The following is a 25,919-nucleotide window of genomic DNA, read 5'->3' as shown; positions in this document are numbered from 1 at the left end:
GAATTTTTTTAACCTTACCTAAAAGAGTTCTTAAACATCCCTGTCTGTCATATTACAATGAAAGTGTTAAAATGGAGCATTGCGAACGCGAACAGGCAACCTAAACCCAACATTCATATAACTTGTTACTACAAAATATTGAAATACAAAACAAAAATCATTCTGTCTGATAACAATGTATGTGAGTCGAGCAAGCGAACTGGGAAGCGTAAACAGTAGCCGTTGACGTGAAGCGCTCCACTCGGTCCCTGTTTACCGCGCGTGGCCCGCTGACCCAGTTCCGCGAGACTGTACCGCGCGTGTTGCAGGGACGTCAAGCTCAACCAGCTGCAGCGCGTGCCCGACCTGCAGGCCTGCGCCGAGCTGCGCGTGCTGTGAGTATACAACACCCGTGCGAGTGCGAGTGTGACGTGCGAGTGAGTGACGCGCGCGTGTTGCAGGGAGCTGTCGGGCAACGAGATCGCGGCGCTGGAGACGGACGCGCTGCGCGGGCTGCGGCGCCTGCACGACCTGCTGCTGGCGCGCAACCGCCTGCGCCGCCTGCCCGCCGGCGCCTTCGCGCACACGCCCGACCTGCAAGTGCTGTCAGTACCGCCCTCACCCACACACACCGACCGCCCCAAGCGCGTCAGTGTAACGCTCATGCCCACCGACAACATGCCCACCCGTTTTTCTCAAAATAATTGTTAACTTTATAAATTGAATGTCCGACACATTCAATTGTTTATGTTGTCGGTGAACTTGGGCACTAGTCTGTCGTTGTAAGCAGCGGTTTGATCTCAGATGACCGACCCACGCAGCTGCTTCTCAGGAACGAGCTCCACTGCTACAAAATACGTAGTGTAGTGAGAATAAGCCTAGTGTAGTGAGTGCAGTGCGTGTTGCAGGAACCTGGAGGACAACCTCATCGAGCACATCGACCAGGAGGCCTTCGCGCCGCTCACCAAGCTGGAGGACCTGTAGGTACTCCCTCTCCCCTCCCCACTCTTCTCCTCCCCCTGCACCGCACCGCCTCACCTCCGCGTGTTCCAGGAACGTGGGCAACAACGTGTTCCCGTGGCTGCCGGCGGCCGGGCTGCAGCGCCTGCTGCACCTGAAGGCGCACAACAACCCCAACCTGCGCCGCTTCCACCCGCCCGAGCTGCTGCCGCGCATACAGGTACCTCCCCCCCCCGCCTGTCACCCCCGCGCGGCCCCGTGCCCCGCACCTCACGCTCGCTGTGTGCGCAGACGCTGGTGCTGTCCTACGCGTACCACTGCTGCGAGTTCCTGCCGCTGATGGAGGCGCCCGAGGAGGAGGACGCGCCGGACCTGCCCTCCGACCTGGTGATCCTGCCGCCGCAGCACGTGGACGCCGCCGCCTGGGCCAACGCCACCGACCTCTGGGCGCAGTACTGTGCGTATAGTCATCTTTTCGACACCTTCTTACCTAACTAACATGCATCACGACCGCCCAATGACGCAGCTAACTGCTTGTATTAGTCGTTCAATCAAACAAGTAGCCCTTCGACAGAACAGCGTCTTTCAACCAGACGTCTATACGGCGGGCGTAACTGCCGCGCTGGTCTAGTTCGGTTAAATGAATGTTCGGAAGTTGGCGATTGATATACCCTTTACATCCATACCATTACATTCATCATATAAGTGATGACTCTGCCGTGGTAGGCAATATGGGCTTGTCCACAATCCTAATTTATTTGTGATACACTCTTAGGTAGCTTTCTTTTTAGGGAATCCCTTAGGGTACCCTTCTTTTTAGGGTTGCCATGTTTTTACGAAATATAAATATAGGTGTACCAATGAATTAGTTGAATCCGATATGTCACGATGCACAGATTAGCATATGATGTCGGTCCGTTAGTGCGGCACAGTGAGCCATGTCGTGTTGTGCGCAGTGAACGCGTCGGAGCGCGGCGCGGCGCTGGCGGGCGCGGGGCTGGCGGGCGCGGGGCTGGCGGGCGCGGGGCTGGCGGGCGTGCTGCAGTGGGCGGGCGAGCTGCCGGAGCGCGAGGCGCCGCGCCGCGTGTCGTGCCTGCCGCTGCCGGGTGAGTCGCGCGTCGGCGCCGGCGTCGTCGCGCCGCTACCCGCCTCTACAGAGCCTCTGCCGCAGGGCCGTTCCTGCCGTGCGCGGACCTGTTCGACTGGTGGACGCTGCGCTGCGGCGTGTGGGCCGTCTTCCTGCTGGCGCTGCTGGGCAACGGCACCGTGGTGTTCGTGCTGGTGTTCAGCCGCAGCCGCATCGACGTGCCGCGCTTCCTCGTCACCAACCTGGCGGCCGCCGACTTCTTCATGGGCATCTACCTGGGTGAGTGTCTCCCGGCTGTGGTTCCCGCGCCAGTGGGCCGGCACTGACGGCGGTCCTGCCGCAGGGTTCTTGGCGGTGGTGGACGCGGGCACGCTGGGCGAGTTCCGCGCGCACGCCATCGCCTGGCAGATGTCGGGCGGCTGCAAGCTGGCGGGCTTCCTGGGCGTGCTGTCCTCCGAGCTGTCGGTGTTCACGCTGGCGGTGATCACGCTGGAGCGCAACTACGCCATCACGCACGCCATGCACCTCAACAAGCGGCTGTCGCTGCGGCACGCGGCGGCCGTCATGGCGGCGGGCTGGGCCTTCTCGCTGACGGCGGCCGCGCTGCCGCTGCTGGGCGTGTCCGACTACCGCAAGTTCGCCGTGTGCCTGCCCTTCGAGACCGCCACCCCCGCCGCGCTCGGTTACGTCGTCACGCTGCTGGCCATCAACGGCGTGGCCTTCCTCGTGCTGCTGGGCTGCTACCTCAAGATGTACTGCGCCATCCGCGGCTCGCAGGCCTGGAACTCCAACGACTCGCGCATCGCCAAGCGCATGGCGCTGCTCGTGTTCACCGACTTCCTCTGCTGGTCGCCCATCGCCTTCTTCGCGCTGACGGCGGCCTTCGGCGCCCAGCTCGTGTCGCTCGAGGAGGCCAAAGTGTTCACGGTGTTCGTGCTGCCGCTCAACTCGTGCTGCAACCCCTTCCTGTACGCCATCCTCACCAAGCAGTTCAAGAAGGACTGCGCGCTCGTGTGCAAGGCCATCGAGGAGTCGCGCGTGACGCGCGGCATCGGCCGCTGCCGACACTCGTCCAACTTCAGCAACCGCCAGACGCCCGCCAACACCAACAGCCTGGCGGAGCGGTCGTCGCGCGGGCAGCACGGCGCCGCGTGCGCGTGCCGGCGCCTGCTGCCCGCGCCGCCCGCGCCGCCGCCGCGCCGCTGCTGGCTGGCTGCGCGCGTGCGGCCGCCGCTCGGCGCCCGCGCCGCGCCGCGCCGCGCCATGGCGCCCAAGCGCGCCGGCTCCGTGTCCTCGTCCGTGGAGTTCTCGTCGTCGCGCTCGGACTCGTGGCGCGGCTACGGGCGGCCGCCGCCGCCGCCGCGCCGCGCGTGGCTGGTGGCGCGCAAGACGTCGCAGGACTCCAACCTGTCGTCGTCGCGCAACGACTCGTCGGGCTCGGCGGCCACGGCGTCGACGGGCACGTGGCGCACGTCGCGCTCGGGCGGCAGCGCGCCGGCGCCGGCGCGGCCGCGGCTGACGCGCCAGCCCGCCGTGTCGGGCGCGTCGCCGCCCGCGTCGCCGGCGCTGGCGGCGCGGCTGCTGCACACCATCCCGTCGGCCGCGGAGACGGAGCCGCCGCCCGACGAGGCTCCCCCGCAAGACTGACTCCGCGCCGTCCACAGCCCCGCCCCGCCGCACGCTGCCCACAGACTATACATGACGTGCTAAAGACAATATATTTTGTACAGTATTATGGAGTATCCGCATAGGTGTCGAGGCTGAAAATGAAGTATTATAACAAAGTAACTATTTATGTAGAAAAATGTTGCTAAGAGTATATACGAGTCTATTATATATATTGCTAATATTATACGAATATGAAGCAGTAGGAGGTGCCACCGTACTGTGTACGGCGACACGAGTCGGCCCGGGAGCCGCACTAGTTAAAGTCGCTCACTAAGTCCAAAACTATACACTAGTACGAATCGTTATACAATAATTAGGTTTTGTATGTTGTTACGCGTTGCCATAGCGTAGTGAGTAATGATGTGAGGCACTCACAAGTACTTATGTGTTTCGATAAGGAGCTGCTCGGCAGACCGCTGTGCAGGTATATCGTATACAGGCTGTCCCCCGAAGTATGGCTCAAGAGGAACAAGGATATGGCCATTTACCAAGTTTTTGACTTCAGAATGTCAGTCACATTTTATTTATTTATTTTATTAGGAATTCCAACAAGAAATACAAAACTTCATACAAAAAAAAATACAAACACAACCATGCAATGTGTTTCCTCACTTATAGGAATCCACATCATGCGTAGACAGTTTAGTTGACAATAACGTAATATAAAAATTCAAAGTCACATAAAAACCAAATAAAAATTTTTCAAACCATTTACGAACAAGCAGCTTTGCAAAAGAAAATACGTGATTGTTAAAACACATTAGACAATTATTGTTAATCAAGATCTAGATCAAATTAATGGATTCTTCAGCATTGTGTTCCAAGAAAAATAAAAAAATGACATAGGGTTATCGGTTAGTATATTTTCTTCAAGAAACACGACTCATTGATTCACACATCGAGGGACACCCTTATGCCTATGGTGCAGCGCTGAGCGACGCTCACAAAAATGTTGTTGAACATTTGATAACAATTTGTTAATAGTGGGTGTAATGCACCGCTAGCGAGTACAACGTGTACATATGTATGTAGTTACAGAGTCTTGTCTATTTATTGATGTGTCCGAGAGGCGCGTGGTTGAGAGTGCTATTTATTTTATTGTACAATAATTATACGAGAACAGTCATACAAAGTATTTTATTTATAACAAAAACATTAAACGGCTACATATTTCAATATCGAATATTAAAACATCTGTACAGGTAAAACATTTACGTTCAAAACAGAATGAATGGTTAGATAAATTAAGCCAAGAAATATAAAATGGAATCATCTAACTAATGAATAGCTTCAATATCGATTATTTAAAGTTAGTTTTGAAACGCTGATCAGAATTATACCTGGGGCCCGCTTCTCCTAAGTTAATAATGTCAAAATCGAATAAAAATCGAATCGCAATATGATCGCAATAGCAGTTTTAACCATATCGGGCATTCTGCTACTAATAAAAGACCAATCGTATTCGATTGACATTTGATTGGTGTGCGATTGGTCTGCTATTTTGATGATTTTGGTCTATACAGACAGTAGTTTGCTGTACAATCATTTTGCAATCGTAAATCATTTGCAGACAAAATGGTTCAATATTGAATGACGAAAAAGGATAAAAACGTTTATTTCAAAGAAAAAATTGCGGAATGCCACATACGCTTCAATCGTAATCGAGTCGGGATTGGATCTCAGTCGAATGTGAATCGTATGTCGCTTAAGTAAAATTAGGAGAATCGGGCCCCTGGTGTTCTTCAGAAAGTGAACATGATCTCTTTATACTATGGACTTGTTTTGTAGATACACTGATTCACACAATATACACTTTGCATAGGTTTTTATATACCTAATATTCACTTTAACACTTTAACTTAGGTAGGTATAGTAATTATCGATAAGTATTTAGTTTTCGAAATGTTCAGAGATGTTCATTGAACATAGGTATAGCAAAGGCACAAGTAGGTACATAACGTGTTCGGCGTCAAAGACTACAATATAAGGCGTCCGCGAGGCAGTCAGGCGGCGGGCTCGCTGCCGGCGCGTGGCGCGGCGGGCGGCGCGTCGGGCTCGCGCTCGCGCAGCACGTCGCGGCGCCGCCGGAACTCCGCGAACTGGCGGCCCAGGCGCTCCTCCAGCAGGTCGGGCCGGCGCCGCCGCTCCTCGCTCGCCTCCACCTCCGCGCTCTCCTCGTCCACTTCCTGTATCAACACCACGCCGCGCTTACATTTCCCATTCTCTACTCGCATGGTAACCGCAAAGCAACGAGCTCATCTCCTCTTCATCCGAGCCTTTTTCCCAAACTATGTTGGGTTCGGCTTCCAGTCTAACCGGATGTAGCTGAGTACCAGTGCTTTACAAGGAGCGACTGCAACGGGCTCATATCCCTTATATTTTTTTTGAAATATACCTACCTAAGTAGGTAGTTTTACATGGAGACCAGCTATGCAATTGATGCAATAGCTCAAATAGGTTTTCCTAAAGTGGCACCACAAACTACGTCCGATATTGTTTTACTGCACAAAACGTGGGTACCTACTCGTTCCATCACAAAACGCTCAGGGACTCAATTCTGCTATTTTGATAATGTGTCAATTGAATTTCAATAACAGTTTTAACCTTATCCGGCATTATGGATTTATAGACTAATAATTGAATAGGATAAAAACGTTTACTGAACAGGCTCGATTCTCCTAATAATGTCAAAATTGAATAGAAAAATCGCGCAATAGCTGTTTTAATCATATCGGGCATTGTGCTACTAATACATATAAGACCAATCGTATTCCAACGACATTCGATTGGTTAATCGCAAACCGAATATTAAAACATCTGTACAGGTAAAACATTTACGTTCAAAACAGAATGAATGGTTAGATAAATTAAGCCAAGAAATATAAAATGGAATCATCTAATGAATAGCTTCAATATCGGTATTTATTTAAAGTTTTGAAACGCTGATCAGAATGATACCTGGGGCTAGGGATGCCATCCGTCCGGGTTTCCCCGGATTTGTCCTCGTTTGGAGGTCCGGGGGCCGTCCGGGCGGGTTTTCAAGAAGTGTCCGGGGAAAACCCGGACACTTTTTACAGGGACGTCTTGACCTATGGTGCAGGGTCCCAAAACTAAAAAAAATTTGCGCTCGCTTCGCTCGCGGCTTCTCTTCTTAACAGGGTTGTTTTTTTACGTTTAGCTGTCATAATCTTTCAATACTACTAGGTACATGAGCTAGAGACGGCCCTGACTTTTCATGTAAAGAAGCACCTCATTGAATTTAAGTATATGGTAATAGTAAATGGATTAAAAATAAAAACGGACTCGTCCGGGGAAAAAATACGATTTACGCCAAATGTCCGGGTTTTTTTCATGTTTGTCCGGGTTTGGCGAAATTCGAGATGGCAGCCCTACCTGGGGCCCGCTTCTCCTAAGTTAATAATGTCAAAATCGAATAGAAATCGAATCGCAATATGATCGCAATAGCAGTTTTAACCATATCGGGCATTCTGCTACTAATAAAAGACCAATCGTATTCGATTGACATTTGATTGGTGTGCGATTGGTTTGCCATTTTCGTGATTTTGGTCTATACGGTAGTATGCTCTACAATCATTTTTAAAAATGATTCATTATTTAATGACAGAAAAGGATAAAAACTAACTTTATCAAGAAAAAGTCTATGTTGTATGCTTTCTTTATATTCTTTACCCTGTTTTACGTTTAGGTTAGTGGTAAGTTTTCAAGTTTTCATGTTTTCATACACCTTGTTATAAACCTACTAAACGCAATGAATCAAGTATTTAATTTTCTATTAAAACTTGCCAAGTAATCATCATTAAAAAGTAACTATTTTTAACTGAGGTATGTGTATGGAACTTGGTACTTATTCAGATCTCACTTCTTTTATAGGCGAAGCATTCCCATATTATCGAACTTGGCAGTCTTTCACATTTTTGTTTTGGGTGGGATTTCATTTATTTTTGTAAGGTTGTTTATTTTATTTTTTTCTTATGATGAAGTTAGTTAAAGAAATGTCTCATTTATACTATCTTTTAGATTTTTTAATATGCACTATGTTTCTTACAAAGAAATGAACTAGATTAACTATGACCAGATTTACCAACTGACTGACATGACATGTTATCATATATTATGTTCGTGGATCAAAGTTACACATTCGTTATTTTCGAAAGTGATTCACACTTGGCCGTTTTCAGATTTTTACTTTACTTTGACTAAATACAAACCTTTGTACCATTCGAAGATATATTATATAAATATAGATAAATTTAGTTCGTTTTAGTTCCTTAGGGGTATAAATTTACACCGGGTATAAAACACCTTCATTATTTTGAAACCGACTCACACTTGGCCATTTTCAGATTTTTCCCTTTACCTTGACATAAAGACCTACCTCCATGCCAAATTTCAAGTCAATACGACCATTGGAAGTGGTCTAGGTTTTTGATGAGTGAGTCAGTGAATCAGTGAATAAGTGAATAAGTGAATCAGTGAATAAGTGTATAGTAAAAATAGCGATTTTCTGACGTCAATATCTCAAGACCTACAATAGGTATATTAATGAAATTTTGTATTTTAGATAAGTGAGGGGGTCTCAACAGATACTAGAAATTTGATATGCGTAAATAAAATAGATTTTGAGTTACATGGGGGTCGAATTTGGCCCGAAATGGTTCGTGTAATATAACCCACGGCCGGTGTGTCTTTTTTGCTCGAACTTGGCGGACACACTGCCGTGTGTCTAGATAAAGGCTATATTTTACAAAAGGATCGGCAGAGCCGGGAGTGAGTTCAGAAATATCGAGCACGCGTTAAGTTCTGGCCCGCTATAAAAACACCACTATCCTGTATAGTCAGGCAGCTCGGCAGCGGTCAGGCGGGGTAGGTGTGCAGCGCGCTAGTAGATGCCGGACGCGTAGGTAGATGCAGGACACGTAGATAGGCGCGGCACGTAGATAGACACAGGCACGTAGGTAGACACGGGCACGTAGATAGGCGCACTTTAGGTAGGTGCACTACGGTAGGCGCACTGGAGGTAGTCTGGTACTTGAACCCCGATCTGGGGTATACACTGACTCTAAAGGTAATTTTAAAAGCACAATAGTTAATTTAGGATTGAATTAAATGCGATGTACTAGCGAGTTAAAATGTACATAGACCACTACTGTATCGGCTCGCGGTGTCGTGCTAGTCCTCGTCTCGCGATTGTCCGCCGTCTCTGCTCGCGTCGCCTCATAGGAGGGATAGTTCGCCGAACCGGTGTCCGTCACCCGTCAACGGTGCACGGCTCGCGGCGCGCGGCTAAGATATAGCAAATCTAGTATTAATATTAAAATATAACGTACAACGTTACAGAAATTAAAATATTAAACTATTAATCTTATTGTTTATCTTTAAAAATTGAGCCATTAGTTATAATGTACATTGTGATAGAAATTTCATAGAAAGAAAAAGACTGTCTGACTGACTTAAACAACAAAATAACTCCTCCCCGGGCTCGAACACATGCGAAGATCCTCCTGGGCATGCTGAGGATCAAGTTATCCAACATTTCCTGTGGTAACCTATCCCATTCTGCAATAGCGGCTTCCCTGAGCTCTGGAACTGTCTGGGGACGTGGCTCACGGTTCTATTCTGCTCGTTTAGCATCCCACGCGTGCTTTATTGGGTTTAAGTCGGGCGAGCCGGCAGGCTAGTCTAATCGTGTGATGAAGAGCAGCATTGACTCGTTGAGCTCGATGTGCAGGCGCATTATTGTCGACAAGTACAAATTGGTGCCCATGGTTTACTCGGAATGGTCTGTCTGACGATATCATCAATAGCAACTGCTTTGTACATGTCTGCTGTCATGGACCCCCGACACGGGATCAAAGGCGTTCTGGCTCCAATCATAATGCCACCCCAAAAGGATACCGATTTTCCGCCTTGCTGAACTGTTCCAGTGGCAGTTCTTTGTCTTTCACGGTCGCCTGGTCTTCTCCAGACACGGACACGTCGGTTATCTGGATGAGTGCTGATTCGGGATTCGTCAACGAACAGACAGTTTTGCCAAATGTTTTCTTCCCCATCTTCGTTATTTTGTCTAGCCCACTGTAATCTTCGTTGTTGACGTTGCCGGGAATTGAGCGAAGCTCGCCAAGACTTCCGTGCTCGTAATCCAGCCTGGTGCAAGCAATTGCGAACGGTCGCGTGCTTACTTCAAGCCCAGAGGCGGCCCTGACTTCTGCTTTTATTTTAGTGGATTTGATTGTTGGATCACGGGCTGCCAGCAATCTAATATAGCGCTTTTGGGCAGCTGTCAAAACAGTTGGGCGACCGCTGCGGGGTCAGTCAGCTAAATTCCCCATTCCGTGATACCTCTGCAACGTAGCCACGACACAGGATTGGGATATAGCAAGTCTGCGTGCTATTACTCTCGTGGTGTATCCTCCTTCCCTCAAAGTTACTTGGCATTTTTTCAATCACAACTTTCCGCAAAAAATATCTAGAATCTCTTATAATGGACTAAATCTCTGAATGAGCGTAAGCTAGTAGGACTGAAAGCCTTGATATGAAAAAACAACTGAACGGGGTCATTGTTTTAAGTTCTAATGCTTTATTTTTAAATAAAGAACCTAAAAAAAGGAAAAAGTCATAATATAATCTACAGTAATAAAAAAGATTTCAGTTTTTCGAAGTGATCGCAAAGTTTTTTTGATTTGTGTACGCTTCAATCGTAATTGAGTCGTGATTGGATCTCAGTCGAATGTGAATCGTATGTCGCTTAAGTAAAATTAGGAGAATCGGGCCCCAGTTCAATGATCACAATCATTATTTGGTGCCACTCTTTAACTAGTTACTAGCAGACCCTGACTCTAGCTAAAATACCCTCGTGATGGACTACGAGTACGAGTGTAGGTACACGAGATGCTATGTATCATTTACGCCGGGTTGGAGAGAGCCACGCACCTTTATCTCAGCGAAGGTGACGGGCGTGGTGCGGTGCCGCGGGCGCGGCGTGGCGCGCCGCAGCCGCCGCCCGCGCGCCAGCGCCGACGCCGCCGCGGGGTACACCGCCTCCATCGCCCTCCACGCCAGATAAACACTGTCAACTCAACTGAAGCTCAAACCTCATGTTCGCCATACATATATAAACTTGCAGGCTACTTACCCACAAAAAATGAGGCCGTCAGTGCCTGCAGCTCATGCACTGCTCCGAGGCTGGCGGCAGGGAGCGCGGGCTCGCCGCATGTCGCGTCCTGCCCCGCACGCACTAGTGCGGACCGCGGCGCCGCTTGCTAGTTGACAGATATCCGATAGCTGTACTAGCTCGCGTAGTGAGAACGAGTGCGCGCAAGTTATCGCGGCGAAGTTGTGCGGCCGCTTGTTATTTTTTCCCGAGAAATCTGTGCGTTTTGGTGAGTGACCGCGTTCCGGTGGCGAGGTGCCAGGCGCCCCTCGCGCGGCCGCGCTCCGCTGCCCGCGAGACGCCGCTTGCGCTCGTAAACAAACAACGTGCACCAAAAAGCTTCAGCTAATCAATGTTAACGCAGATCTCAACGCAACCACTCTTTATCAATACATAGGCAGCTCATACATATATTATTGAAAATCAGCCTGGTGACAGACGGACGGACAGAGGAGCGAAAACAATAGGGTCCCATTTTACCCTTTCGGTACGGAACCCTAAAAAACATACTTCCCAAGACAGAAAAGATAATGTAGCCGACCTACTAGGTACGTTTTTCTCTTTCATGTGTTTTTGTCTTTGCTTTCGAGCCTTACCTTACCTTAAATTTTTACAGCAGTAAAACGTGTGTGATCAAAAGTCCGGGTGGGTGTATTCAACGAGTAGGTAGGTAGGTAGGTACGGAACAAACATGTAGGTATCCTAGAAGTATCTAGTGAACACCCCACTCCAACAATATTTGTGGCACGATAGCTATTTCATTTATGTACTTGCAATTTGGGGGGTCTCTAGATTTAACAATCCAGAAGTGAAAGACAAGAATGAAGTACGCAGTACCAGGGGCCCCCTTCTCCTAAGTTAATAATGTCAAAATCGAATAGAAATCGAATCGCAATATGATCGCAATAGCAGTTTTAACCATATCGGGCATTCTGCTACTAATAAAAGACCGAAAGAAGAATCGTATTCGATTGACATTTGATCGGTGTGCGACTGGTCTGCTATTTTGGTGATTTTGGTCTATACGGTAGTTTGCTGTTCAATCACTTTGCAATCGTAAACCATTTGCAGACAAAATGATTCATTATTGAATGACAGAAAAGGATAAAAACGTTTATTTCAAAGAAAAAATAGCGGAATGCCACAACATACGCTTCAATCGTAATCGAGTCGGGATTGGATCTCAGTCGAATCGAGTCGAACGTGTCTCGTATGTCGCTTAAGTAAAATTAGGAGAATCGGGCCCCAGGAAAAGATGAGACGAGATGGTAAGCAGGAAAAGATGGGGTGTATGTATGTATGATGTGTAGGTGCAATCCAAAACTTTTATACGCCAATAAAGGATGACAGAGGGGAATGGAGGCGGAAGACATATTGAACCGATCGATCCCAATAAAATAGGAGGTTTACTTTTTGAGAATTAATAAAAAATTTCCAAAAACCGTGACAGATGGCGTTGTAGGGTGATTCTTTTAACCGAGGGTGTTTGACTCATTGATCTGGCTCAATTTTTTTTTGCTCTTAGACCTGAATTGACGACATAGTTTGACCCAGTGCCTTATGTGCAATATCATATATAGAAGGCATCGATTTGCATCATGTAGATTAGGATTTAAAAGATGCTGATTAATTGCTGGGCCAGATTAATTGTGACAGAGGCAGATGAATGTGATTCCTTTATTTTCCCAGTGATCTTTATTATAAAAATAGCCGTTTTCCCGCGGTTTCACCCGCGTCCCGTGGGAGCTACTGCCCGCACCGGGATAAAATATAGCCTATTTTACTCACAGATAATATAGCTTTAAAAATGAATATTTAAAAATGTGTCCATTAGTTTTTGAGTTTATCCATTTCATCCAACCAAACGAACAAACAAACAACTTAATTATCACTTTTTTTTGGTTGACACAAGATAATAATTATGAATTAAGTAAACAGTAACACTTTCCTTCAAATTAATCATTTATTAAACCTCTTACGGTTGTTAAATCACACTAGCTTCAACGCTATAATAATTATGTGAAATGGTAAACTTATCTTATAATACCTCACTTAATAACACAAAACAAAAATCTTAGCTTAAAATAAAAGTAAACTTCACCGAAAACAAACTAAATTAGAATGAAATAAAACTTACTAATCAAAATCAGACTTAATTTTTCAGCACGATAGGAACTCTAAGCTTGAGATAGTAGAAAACTAATTAATATCCTGCCTAAATTCCTAAAAAATATTACATTTTTCATCATCAGACTCTAATTATTATGGATTTATATTTTCTAAATCAACACTAAAATGTTTACTTCCATCTCTTGTAAAAGTATCTTTTGATCGAAAATCAGGTTAGATTTGAACAAAAAAAAATGCACTAGAAGCCAACACAAATTAAACAAACTACAATAAAGAAATGTCATTCGACATACCTGTAACATATGCCGAATTTGAATGAAATCTAATTCATATGTCCCGCTCAAATTCAACTGGCTTTAAGAGCCAGATGAATCCAGACTAATTGGGGCCAGAAAAATTAGGAATTCGCAGATTATCAAATCCTGTTCCTTTATTTGTAAACGTAAGGCATCAAACATGCAATTAATGTTAGCAAAACCATCTCATTAGACACTTTGCTTTGGCAACAAAACGATATTAGATGCACACTATCTGGTGTGACTTGAACGGCGGTTCGTTGACCGTAAGCCCTAGACCATTAGGGTTTTACAGATCTATCCAGGTTGTAAGTCTGGACGAGATTTTCTGTAAGAGGTTTATGGAAAGCTGCACACAGGACCGATGGGAAATAGGTATCAGTAGGTACTTACAAAGTTCCGCCGGTTGCTGCAACTTGATCCACTCACACAGTACACAGATCACTTGTACACATGTAATTTAAGGTTTGATGGGCGCCCAGTAACTCCCTGCAGGGGCTTTTGATTAGTTTAAGAAGTTTATTGAAGTTTAGACATAGTTTTTGCATTTATTTTTCGGCGCGTTATGGCGGCCGGCGTCGTGTTTTTGGCACTCGCGCGAAAGTTTTTTGTATTGACGGTGGCGCCACGTCTCGCTTGGTGAGTGGCAGTTTTTGGAACTAGGAGAGGGAAATGGAAGGAACAAGGAATGCATGCAAGCTCAAACATTCCCCCCCACTTGAAATCAGTCCAGGGATTTCACAAAATAAGAGTCGAAAGACTAATAGATGTGTGCTTGAGTTCAAATCGGGCTGAATTACCTAGTAAGTTACGTGATTACGATGCTAAGTTTATAATTTTAAGTTAAAAGTAAGTTGGTTTTAAGCTACATTAACAATAATTATAGTTAATAAAATACAATGGAAAGGTTAAGGTTTAGTTAGAAGTAGGCAAAGGGCAAATCTTGACTACAGGCCGTCGAAGTAGTCCTTTGGCCGTACGTAGCGTGACGACACGCACTACACCATCAGAGCCTGGATGAAGCTCCACAACCCGACCGAAACGCCACTCCAACGGTGGAAGATTTTGTTCCACAATTGTAACTATATCACCCACTTGCACATTGACTTGGTCTTTGAACCACTTGCATCTCTGCTGCAGTGTATGGAGGTAATCTCTTTGCCAAATTTTCCAATATTTTTTTTTTTTAGCGCTTGGCCCTGACAAAATTTGTACCACAATCAGAAATAATAAGTTGACAAAGACCACGGCGTGATACGAATCTGTCCAAAGCTGCGATAAACGCACTTGTCGACAAGTCTGTAACTAGCTCAAGATGGATCGCTTTTACTGCGAGACATACCATCACACAGACACCTTGTAAACAGGCGCCTTACGCCTTTCACTCTCTTTCACGATGAAGGGTCCTGCGAAATCTATCCCTATCTTTGAAAAACATCGTGAAGGTTGTACTCGGGGTGCCGGTAGATTTCCCATTATAGGTGAAACTGATGTGGGATTTACTTTGAAGCACGTTACACACTTAGAAAGCCGCGATCGTATTCAATTGCGAATGCCCAAAATCCAAAATTTACGACTTATAATAGACTGCAACATTCTAGGTCCACAATGAAGATGAAGTTTATGAAAACAGTCAACTATCTATATATAGTGGATTTAACAAGTCAGCCATATGTTTCAAGACCCGAGCAAGAAGTACTGCACCAAGAAGTTCGAGGCGATTAATCGTAACTGGTTTCATGGGAGCTACTCTCGACTTCGCGATTAATAATTTAACTAAAATTTTACCTCTACAGACAGATCTTAAATAAATACAACAACCGTAACCTTTGGATGAACCATCACAAAAACCAACGAGCTGGCATTCTACTACGTCGATATGACGAGGAATTTGTACTTGTTTGAGGTAACTGAGCTCAGAGACAAACTCAGTCCATTGATGAGCAATACTGTCAGGCACAGGATCGTCCCAATTTAATTGAAGTTTCCACAAGGCTTGAAGAATCAATTTAGCTTTAAGCACCATGGGAGTTAACCAACCCAATGGGTCATAAATGCGAGCAACATTAGAAAGAATGGAACGCTTTGCAAACTTTGGTGTGAATTCAGATTGAGAATAAGTAAAAAGATCTAGATTCGGGTCCCATTGCAGACCTAATATTTTTAAAGTTTGTATGTTTTGATCATCACAAAATGATTTTGAAACTTGACAATGTTCAGAAGGAAGTTGTGCAAGGAACTCAGGTGAGTTACTACTCCATTTACGTAGTTCGAATTTACCACAATCAGCAAATTAATAATTCCGTTTTTCAGATTTAAGGCAGCTTCAACTGAAGGAGCGCCAGCGGTGACGTCATCCATGAACGTGTCATGACGCAGAATGGAAGCAGCTTCAGGCCATGATGCACCGTGATCGTTTGCTAGCTGGTGTAGCGTACGGATGGCTAAAAATGGTGAACTGCTCACGCCGTAGGTCACAGTTTTAAGTTCATATTCACGGACTTCATCACAAGTGGAGCTACGCCACAGGATATGTTGATACTTGCGGTCCTCTGGACGAAGTTCGATATTTCTATACATTTTGGAAACGTCGGCTGTGAAGACTACTTTGTGTAAACGAAATTTCGTAATAATATCAACGATATCGTTTTGAAGTTTTGGACCTGTGTAGACAATATCGTTAAGAGATATGCCGCTAGATGTCTTCGCGCTCGCGTCAAAAACTACACGCAGTCTCGTTGACGTGCTGTCAGGTCTGATGACGCAGTGATGCGGAATCAAATATCTAAAATCTGTGTCAGACGGTTCAATTTGATGCATATGATGTAAGGCTTAATCCTCTTGCATAAATTCTCCATAATCGTGTTTCAGGTCTTCGTGATGAAGGAACCGTTTCTCCAAATTATGAAGTCTGGATAAGGCCGTGCGATGAGAGTCTCCTAACTGCTCATGTTCTTCCTTTAGTAGCATAGGTACTACATATCTTCCATCTTCGTTGCGTCGAACGAGGTCTGTGTACATCTGTTCACATTTTTCATTTTCCGGGTTGACAATCTTTTGCTTAGGCGGCTCTTCTACCTCCCAGAATCGCTTGACCACATTGTCTAAGGCAGCTGTGGAAGCCAAAAGTGTAGACGTTTCAGCTGGAGGCGAACACTCAGCGTCGAGCCTGCCCGTGATAACCCAGCCGAATACACTATGTAGGGCTACCGGTAGACCCGGGCCTACTTCAAGTCGTTGACCATTATAAATGCTATGGAAAATATCTGCGCCTAACAAAAGATCAATGTCACCGGGTTTATCAAAGTCACTGTCAGCTAGAACCAAGTGCTTGAGGTTAGCTTTGACAAAAGAAGGTATTTCTTCTGAAGGCATTTTATGTGTGAGAGCTTCCATGACAACAGCTCGTACCGTAAAAGTTGGTTGATCTAAGTGTAATGGTTGAATCGTAAATGATGTTTCACCTTTGACTTCAAGCACTGGATTCTGTCCTATTCCAACAACAGAATAATCACAACTACGTAAGGGTAAACCTAATCGAAGTGCGCAGGCAGTTGTTAAGAAACAACTCTGTGCACCGCTATCAATAAGTGCTCGAAGATGTGTAACAGCACAAGGACCATACGCCCTAACCACACATGTTCCTAATAAAACTAATGAGCGATGTTGCTGCATGTTACAACTAGTATTCATGGAGTTGAGAGTAACTACTGGGTCAGCAGAAGAAGCTGGAACCGCTGGAGTAGCACAAGAAGTCACAGGACACGCTGACGTGGGGCCCTGGTCGCGATGAAGTAGCGTGTGATGACGCGCGTTGCATTTGGTACAGCAAGCTTTAGACAGACACATATCAGCCGCATGATTGGACTTTAAGCAATTGAAACATAAGCGCTTTGATTTGGCTAAAGATTCACGTTCATTTACATTTTTTGAATTAAACACCGGACACTTATAAATAGTGTGGTGAAAATATCCACAGCATACACACCCAAATTTTTTATCTGAGACTGCGTAAGTATGAACATCAGGATTATTTAAATTATTATTTTGCATGAAATTGTTGTCAATAGAATGCGACCCTGTATTAGAGTTCGACCCTGAATTCAAATTACATTGATTTAAAATTGACTCAAGATTCATATTTGATGTATTATTAAAGTTAGGACTCGCGCCTGAGTGCGGCCCTGCATCCGAGTACGGCCACAAAATACAACAGAAGTCAATCTCATGTATGTACTTCACTTTTCATGCCTAAACTCGGCGGTCGCGCTAGGGCTGTCAACTTTTTTATAAAACTAACGTGGTAGTGGTACTAGTATCTAATTATTTGATTTATTATTGAGAATAAGACAGGAAAAATGAAATATAAACCAATACTTAATAATTGTAATAATAAAATATTTAATGTGGCTTACAAGAGGTTAATAAACACTTTCAAAGGAAATTCGTTTGAACGAGATACCGAACTTTTTTAGGAACCGCAATTTATAATTTTGTTATTCATAAATATATACTTACCCTACTCTTTACTTGCGAAAAAAATATTTTTGGATGTAATGGGTTGGTACAGTCCCTGAATCTAAGCTTGCTTCTGCCTACAGAAACCTTGAGGTGCGAGTTTTATTCTACCTTACAACATACTCTCGCCATGATCACAAAAATTATCAACTCCTACTAGTAATAATCTTTGAGGGTAGGTTGGGAGGTTCGCCTGGGTCGACACTAGCAAAACTTATTACGGCATTGGGCCAGAGGCCGCCGGGGCGCTTACCTACCCACCTAACTGTACCTACCAACTGCGTTTTTTAAACGAACCATCGAAATATGAGAAAATAAGCAGGTACATACTATAGGTAATACGGCAGGCTAAAAAAACGACTGTTCACTGTTTTAGGTGTATTAAAACAACCGTCCACTGAACAATTTAATACGACTTTTTTTGTTGCTCCATTATTACTTTTTCTTTTGTTATTAAAATTAAAAATATTACAGTCAAATTACAGTTAGTATCACAACGCGTGCACATTTATTTACCTTGTGTGTGGCGCGCGTATCTCAAGAAAACGACAGCCGCGCTCGCACTGTTTTGAGTTGTTTTGAGACAGCGCGTCTGTGAACACGCACACATAGACACCTATGTCTGCGTGACTCGAACGCGCTTTGTATGTAGATTGACTTCTGTACCTATGTATTTTGTGGTACGGCCCTGTGCACTCATCGAACGACATCGATGCCGCGTTATCGTAACAATGCGCGGGAAATGATCCTAACTTTGACTTCGTAAAATTATTGTTATTTCTACGTGCCATCGGTGGTAAACTATTGCTCGAATTACATTTATAAGGCTCACTAGCTTCTAATATTTTTAGGTAACTTTGTAAGAATGTTAATAATTCGATAAAAGTAGGTATCTGACTTTTGTTTTGACTTTCAAATCGTTTTCGTGTATCAGTCTAATATGCGAGAAGATAAATAAAACAAAATAAATTCACCAAGATTTTCGATTTTAATGGATTTTAAAGCGTTTACGGATTCCTGTAATAAACCAGTGATTTTACGTAAATCGTTAAGATTACTAGATTTTAATTTAGTATGACTACAGATTTTTTCCAAATAATTTACTGCTAAGATTCGCTTATTTTGATACCGATCTATTAGCGCATCGAAAACAATTTGATAATTGTCTGATGTAACCGGAACCCGTGAGGCAAGAAAGTGAATAATGAAACTTTTCGATATTAGAAATGTAACGAAAACATTTCTAATATCGAAAAGTTTCATTATTTTGTGCACGAGAGATGCAAATGTGTCATAGAATGTTTGCCAATATTCTATATTTCCGTCAAAAATAAGTTCGATTTTAGGTAAACGTGGTTGCGCAAATGGTTTCCGGTTGCCTCCGATGAGATGGCGTCGCGGATCGGCAATGCGGCTTCACTTTTATCACACTGTAGGTAGATTTCTGCGACTTCGTTGACTACGTAGTACATGTCGTCAAAAGCATCAACCGTTTTCATGTTTATGCTGTCTTGAGGATTCAAAGCCAGTTTTAACGAGTTTATTTCGTTCGTGAAATTTATGTATTCATGACGCAAGTCGTCAATACGTCTATACCTACTCTTAAATGAGCCTAACTTCGACTTATCGGATGTTATTTGACGAGATAAATCGAATAAAATTTGAATCTCACGAAATACGTACTCACGTTGAGTGACGAGAAGTTTGAGTTTAGTTTCTTTGCTATCCATTTTGTATTGTTTAGAATTCAATGACTTAAAATGGACAATTAAGTACTTTTACGTAATAATTGAGTCGTAGGTTACACGATTTGAACCAAGCACACTCAACAATTAGGTATATTATGCGGCTCAGAAGGATCACTAAAAATGGTGTGATTTGAACGGCGCTTCGTTGACCGTAAGCCCTAGACCATTAGGGTTTTACAGATCTATCCAGGTTGTAAGTCTGGACGAGATTTTCTGTGAGAGGTTTATGGAAAGCTGCACACAGGACCGATGGGAAATAGGAATCAGTAGGTACTTACAAAGTTCCGCCGGTTGCTGCAACTTGATCCACTCACACAGTACACAGATCACTTGTACACATGTAATTTATGGTTTGATGGGCGCCCAGTAACTCCCTGCAGGGGCTTTTGATTAGTTTAAGAAGTTTATTGAAGTTTAGACATAGTTTTTGCATTTATTTTTCGGCGCGTTATGGCGGCCGGCGTCGTGTTTATGGAACTCGCGCGAAAGTTTTTTGTATTGACGGTGGCGCCAGTGTTGCCAGATGATGATCTAGCATTCTCCCCAAATCTCACCCAAAATCCCCCCAAAATGTTAGTGTTTTGAGAGAAAACCCCCCCAGTAATTAGAAAAATATTTATTTAAATACAATAATTTATAACAATTTTGCAATCGCTTCCATTACTGGATCAGCATCCTCACTTGCGTCGTCGGCTGCAGTTCCATACATTTTCTGCGAGTTAAATCTCTTGAGCATCTTTGAAGTTACTTTAAAATTAACACATCCTCAATCAATCGCAACTTGCGAGAAAGTTCTTTCCACAACAGCGTTAGAAAAAGGCAACGACAAAATTCCTAATGTCAATTTGCTTATATGTCCGTAAGTTTTATCACCAACTGCATTTTTGTGTGTGGTTCTATGGTGGAATCAAATGAAGTAGTAAGTAATTTGGTCGCGTTCAGTCATAAAACTTTTCCGAAAAATCCTCCAACTCCCTCCAAGCCAATTTTTAATCCCCCCGCTGATCCCCCCAAGGATTGTTCCCCCCAAAAAATCCCCCGTGGGCAGAAAATACCCCCAAATTTGGGGGGAATCCCCCCAATCTGGCATCACTGGGTGGCGCCACGTCTCGCTTGGTGAGTGGCAGTTTTTGGAACTAGGAGAGGGAAATGGAAGGAACAAGGAATGCATGCTAGCTCAAACACTATAAGTTAATTAAGACAGATTGATATGACTACTTGCCTTACAAACACCAGATGACAACTTGCAATCGTATTTTTTTTGGAAAAATACGTCCGCTCACGAGCACTCACTGTCACCGTTCGGTGCTGACCGGCGCGATCACTTACAAGTAAATATTAGTCTTTCAAATATTTTTTATTTACGTATAGAAAATGTTTGAACAAATCGAGCCAGCTTAATGATGAATTCAGTCAGGGACAATTTTTAAATTTATGTAATTTTGAAAATACACTATTTTTTAATATTAAAATATTAAGAAACACATATTTAAAGATCATTTGGATTCATTAGTGTTATTGTAAAGCGACCGTAGCTCTCAGAAAGTTAAATAATGCAGCAAAAACCGGCGTTGGGACACACCAGATTAATTAGGTTTTACTGTTTTCTGCTAACTTAATTATAGTTTTTTTAATAAATTCTAATTAGTTACATAAGGCGTCGATAGATCTTTACCTTTTACATAAAACCTGAAACTTTCATTCCAATCGAAGGATATTTTCATGTGTTCTTCGGTGAAAAACACGTAAAAACTGTGTTTCGAAGAATCATCCTGTACCTAGTGAGCCATCGCATCGCCAACTTACTTCTTTCTATTATTCCCTATTTTCTAATCAAAAACGTTTCGTTACACAATTTGAAAATTATATGTATAACGGTATTAAGATATGACGTTCCGTTCCTTGCATTCACGTACCGTCAGCGCCATCTAGTCATCAGCTAAAAAAAGAATTTAACAAATGAAAAGAAATCCCTCATTGGGAACCGGGCGGTTGGGTAGGCAGAAAAAGAAATTTAGTTGGCAGCACCGTTCGCTGACTCTGACAGTTGAGAATTTGACATTGACACAGGACACAGGACTTTTGACGTTGACGTTACTTACTCATAATAATTTCCAAAGAGATAATTTCTTATTCTTTCCAGAGTTTTTATGCTCAATACACATTAATCAGATATAAATTAAGTATGTACTATAACTGACTTTAGTGAAAGACAACGGAATCACGAACAGCAGTATTCAGGATTGCGTATTTAAGTTGACGTATAAACAAGAGAAGACAAGCAAAGCCTCACCATGAGTTACATGCTGGGACATCTGCACAACGGCTGGCAAGTGGACCAGGCCATACTGTCCGAAGAGGACAGGGTGGTTGTAAGTAGTTTAGCTTTAAACATGTTGTTTTGTTTGGTGCCTGAAGGCTGTTACAATGCAGTAGTAGGAAGTAGTTATAATGACATGACATGGTGTGTGTTCCAGGTGATCAGATTCGGGCACGATTGGGATCCAACCTGCATGAAGATGGACGAAGTGCTCTACAGTATTGCAGAGAAAGTAAAGAATTTTGCAGTCATCTACCTGGTGGACATCACGGAGGTTCCAGATTTCAATAAAATGTAAATACCTATGCCTTTCATGTTGATTATATCACTGTCTCTGTAGAAGGATCATATACATCCTTACTTAAATATTACCATTCTGAACTTATCATCTGCCTAGCCTTCCCAAATATGTTCCTACCTAACCAGATGCAGCTAAGTACCAGTCTAATTAATTTCCTACATACTTCCCTATGCACTACTTATACATATTATGTCCTCTTCAAGCATAGCCCCTTGTGTACCTACTTCATATACTCAAAGTCAAAGCTTTTTATTTCAATGCAAGTTAAATTAGAAAGTTAATGAAATCAATGTATTCCCCTGCTGTGTAAACTCTTGTACATCTTATTTATAATATGTATCTGAATTTAATGAATGTGAATTTTCAGCCATATTAGATGGAACCAACCCTACTCCAAAGTTCTGCTTTAATCAGTTAAGATATAAGATAAACTAAAATATTTTACAATACAGTTTTGAAGAGTTTGAATAGGCTCTTAAGTAATGGTAAACAATCTTGATAGGACTTTATTTTTACAGAAATACATATTAATAATTCACACACACATTCTATTAGTTTAAAAATTATAAGTCATTTCAAGATTGTTAATGATTAGTTAAGTGTGTAACTCATTGGGAGTATAGTTTGGTGATTTGGTACATGTTTCGCTGTGCAGGTACGAGCTGTATGACCCGTGCACGGTGATGTTCTTCTTCCGCAACAAGCACATCATGATCGACCTGGGCACGGGCAACAACAACAAGATCAACTGGCCGCTGGAGGACAAGCAGGAGATGATCGACATCATCGAGACGGTGTACCGCGGCGCGCGCAAGGGCCGCGGTCTCGTCGTCTCGCCCAAGGACTACTCCACCAAGTACAGATACTAGGACACTCACTTGCCGTGTCTGTCAAACTATTGGATCTTTCAAGAGTTGTTACCAGCTGTAAAGTTCACTATTTGACTATTTATATATTCTGCTCAGCTATTCTAGGAAGAGAAAGAAAACTATATAGTTAGTGGCTTCCGCAGGATTGTTCTATTAGTCACTAGCTAACAGATTGAAAGTGGCGAAATAAGAGCATTGTTTTAAATGTTCTGTGTTGTATAGGTTTAAAACTATTATAAAACTTTAATACCAGTATTGTCTTTTATTTCTTAAAACAATAATCTGCCCCACCCAAGCTATTCATATAGTGCTATGGTTATCGGATCTGCCATCTAGTCATTAGGTACAATCAAATCTAAAAGTCGCACTACATACAGTCCACAAACAGTTTCAAAGTGACCAAACACTCAAGTTGACAGAAGTAGCTCAGCAACTTTAGGAGGATTAAAAAAAAAGAAACAAATTAGTGTTCATCATTCATTTGAGATAGTGTAAGTTTAATTCAGTCTTGAACAGACAATGTCGTAGGGAAGTGCGGCGATGACTAGTGTTCGGGCTCGGGCTCGGGCTCGGGGCGCCAGTCGAGGGCGCCGGGCGCCCAGATGGACGCCAGCGAGCGGAAGGGGTCGTAGGGCCGCACGGGCCGCGGCGCGCCGAAGCCGGGCGGCGGCCGCACGCCCGCCAGCGCCGGCGCCGGCTCGGCGTAGCCGCCCCACAGCCACGCCGCCGCCGCCGGCCGCGGCTCCAGCGCCGAGCCCCACACCGAGCCCAGCGAGCGCAGCCCGCCGCCGTCCGCTGCGCGCTCCTCGCCCGGGGCTGGCGGCAAACAGTACATTACATAAACTTGTTCATTTTCAACCTCCGCCATTTCACAAGGCAAAACATATATATCTAAACAAGCTGTTGCCCGCGACTTCGTCTGCGTGGGCAATATAGAATTGTCAAAATACTATTTATCCGGTATATGCATGTCTGGCCATTTATCATCATCATCATCCCCCTGCCCTTATCCCAATTTTATTTGGGGTCGTTATTATGTTTTCTCCTTCCATAAAATGCACAGCGCCATCTAATAGCGGTAGGCAGAACTTCTCAACATTTAGAACTAAACATTATTTTGTTCGTTCCATTATTTTATCACCCGTGGGGGTTGAATGGGGGTTGAATTAATCAAAATCGTATTTAAGCGAACGTCATCATAAAATTCTGATTCGTCATCAGGACTTCTTCATAAAATCTAAGAAGATGTATACAAACTTTCATCCCCTATTTTATCCCCTTAGGGATGGAATTTATCAAAATCCTTTCTTAAGGGTTGCCTACGCCATAGTAGCTTTATGCATGCAAAGTCTCAGTCCGATCGGTTTAAAATTGACAAAGTTTCATACAAACTTTCATCCCCTATTTTATCCCCTTGGGGGTAGAATTGATCAAAATCCTTTCTTAGCGGATGCCTACGTCATAACATCTACCTGCATGCCAAATTTCAGCTCGATCCGTCCAGTGGTTTCAGCTGTGCGTTGATAGATCACTATGTCAGTCAGTCAGTCACCTTTGAGTTTTATATATTTAGATACAATAGATAAACCAGTAAGAAAGCGTCGAGCGCTTTGCCCAGGGGCACGATTCTCCTAATTTTACTTAAAAACATTCGATTTACGTTCGACTGCGATCCAATCCCGACTCGATTACGATTGAAACGTAAGTGGCATTCCGCTATTTTTTCTTTGAAATAAACGTTTTTATCCTTTTCTGTCATTCAATAATGAATCATTTTGTCTGAAAATGATTAACTATTGCATTATGATTGTAGAGCAAACTACCGTAATCACCAAAATAGCAGACCAATCGCAAACCAATCAAATGTCAATCGAATACGATTGGTCTTTTATTAGTAGCAGAATGCCCGATATGGTTAAAACTGCTATTACGATCATATTGCGATTCGATTTCTATTAGACTTTGACATTATTAACTTAGGAGAATCGGGCCCCAGAAAGAGTAAAGATGCTTTTTATATACCTAAATCATTTGATATGCAGCCTGCATTTCGAATAACCAATCCGCCATCTTGGGACGGTCGCCATATTGGATTTCGGTCACGTGTCTTTTTTCGTATCCCATTCAGCAAACCCCTTCATTTAATACCCATATCATGGGAGCGGATTTGAAATAGCCAATCCGTCGTCTTGGATATCCGCCATGTTGGGTTTATAATGATGTTTTTTAGTTGACGTATATATTTTCATCAGTAAATTTGGGAATGCATGTGCTCGTTTAAAAAATGAGACAATATGTTGACGTGACTCACCGAGGAAGTCTCTGGCGGGCGTGAAGGCGGGGCGGTCGGGCGGCGGCGGCGGGCGCCACGAGAAGTCCGAGTCGCGGCACGCGTGCGACGCGTCGCCGTTGAAGTAGAACAGCGAGTGGTCGCCCGCGCCGCTCAGCGCCCGCTCTGGCTCCGCGCGGCGCCGCACGTCCGAGCCGATGGGCGCCAGCGCCGCGCCCGGCGCCCGCGCCACCACCGAGCTCCACGACGCGCCCCAGCGTACTGCCGGCGCCGGCCCCACGCGCGCCGGCGACGCCCGCGCCGCGACGCCGCCGGCGCGAGGCGCGGCGCTTGGCGGGCTTGTCGCGCCGCGCGCGCCGGCCGCGCGCGCGCCGCGCCTCCGCGTCCGCCGTGCGCGAGCGCGACAGGCGGCGCGGCGTCTCCGCGCCCTCGCGCCGGCCCCGCGCGCGAAGCGCTGGCTCGGCACCGGCGCGATTGTTCTCGCCGCGGCGGCCGGTCACGGGTGGAGAATCTTCCCCGGCGCTGAGCGGTGGTCCTTCTTGCTCGGGTTCTCTCTCCGGTTCGTCGCCGTCGTCAGCGTCG

General features: G+C 44.7%; 3 protein-coding genes and 1 long non-coding RNA gene across 4 annotated transcripts in view; 2 read left to right on the top strand and 2 right to left on the bottom strand.

The window, feature by feature from the left end:
- LOC110375110 (lutropin-choriogonadotropic hormone receptor) overlaps nt 1–4,822 on the top strand; it is a gene marked incomplete at its 5' end in the record, with an annotated part of 34,265 nt that extends 29,443 nt beyond the window's left edge. Inside the window, 10 exon segments of the mRNA XM_049841625.2 lie at nt 309–374; nt 441–584; nt 888–959; nt 1,033–1,159; nt 1,231–1,396; nt 1,896–2,045; nt 2,111–2,305; nt 2,370–3,228; nt 3,230–3,273; nt 3,276–4,822. Of these exon segments, the coding sequence (XP_049697582.2) occupies nt 309–374; nt 441–584; nt 888–959; nt 1,033–1,159; nt 1,231–1,396; nt 1,896–2,045; nt 2,111–2,305; nt 2,370–3,228; nt 3,230–3,273; nt 3,276–3,673 (2,221 nt within the window).
- An 11,301-nt stretch (nt 4,823–16,123) lies between these two features.
- Nucleotides 16,124–16,666, bottom strand: LOC126054870 (uncharacterized). The gene has a single exon (XM_049841725.2). The coding sequence runs from the start codon at nt 16,664–16,666 to the stop codon at nt 16,124–16,126; it is 543 nt and encodes a 180-aa protein (XP_049697682.2).
- Nucleotides 16,667–21,621: 4,955 nt separating this feature from the next.
- Nucleotides 21,622–23,299, top strand: LOC110375160 (thioredoxin-like protein 4A). Its single transcript, XM_021333179.3, has 3 exons — nt 21,622–21,929; nt 22,035–22,171; nt 22,834–23,299. Exons 1-3 carry the CDS (start codon nt 21,852–21,854, stop codon nt 23,045–23,047), a joined length of 429 nt encoding a protein of 142 aa, XP_021188854.1. The 5' UTR covers nt 21,622–21,851; the 3' UTR covers nt 23,048–23,299.
- A 211-nt stretch (nt 23,300–23,510) lies between these two features.
- Nucleotides 23,511–25,645, bottom strand: LOC135118259 (uncharacterized). Its single transcript, XR_010277450.1, has 2 exons — nt 25,359–25,645; nt 23,511–23,863 (listed from the first exon to the last, which is right to left on the bottom strand). It is a non-coding gene; the product is annotated as an uncharacterized LOC135118259 (long non-coding RNA).
- Nucleotides 25,646–25,919: the final 274 nt, after the last annotated feature.

The sequence above is a fragment of the Helicoverpa armigera genome, chromosome 19, assembly GCF_030705265.1.
Source record: "Helicoverpa armigera isolate CAAS_96S chromosome 19, ASM3070526v1, whole genome shotgun sequence".
Taxonomy (NCBI): Eukaryota; Metazoa; Arthropoda; class Insecta; order Lepidoptera; family Noctuidae; genus Helicoverpa; species Helicoverpa armigera.
The sequence above is the reverse complement of the archived record's forward strand: the minus strand, read 5'-3'. Positions and strand labels throughout refer to the sequence as shown.

Excerpts from the sequence above, each read along its gene's own strand:
- LOC126054870 (XM_049841725.2), bottom strand. The coding sequence starts at position 16,666 with ATGCCTTCAGAAGAAATACCTTCTTTTGTCAAAGCTAACCTCAAGCAC.
- LOC110375160 (XM_021333179.3), top strand. The coding sequence starts at position 21,852 with ATGAGTTACATGCTGGGACATCTGCACAACGGCTGGCAAGTGGACCAG. Across the intron at positions 21,930-22,034 it reads CCGAAGAGGACAGGGTGGTT|GTGATCAGATTCGGGCACGA; the intron begins GTAAGTAGTTTA and ends TGTGTGTTCCAG. Across the intron at positions 22,172-22,833 it reads GTTCCAGATTTCAATAAAAT|GTACGAGCTGTATGACCCGT; the intron begins GTAAATACCTAT and ends TTCGCTGTGCAG.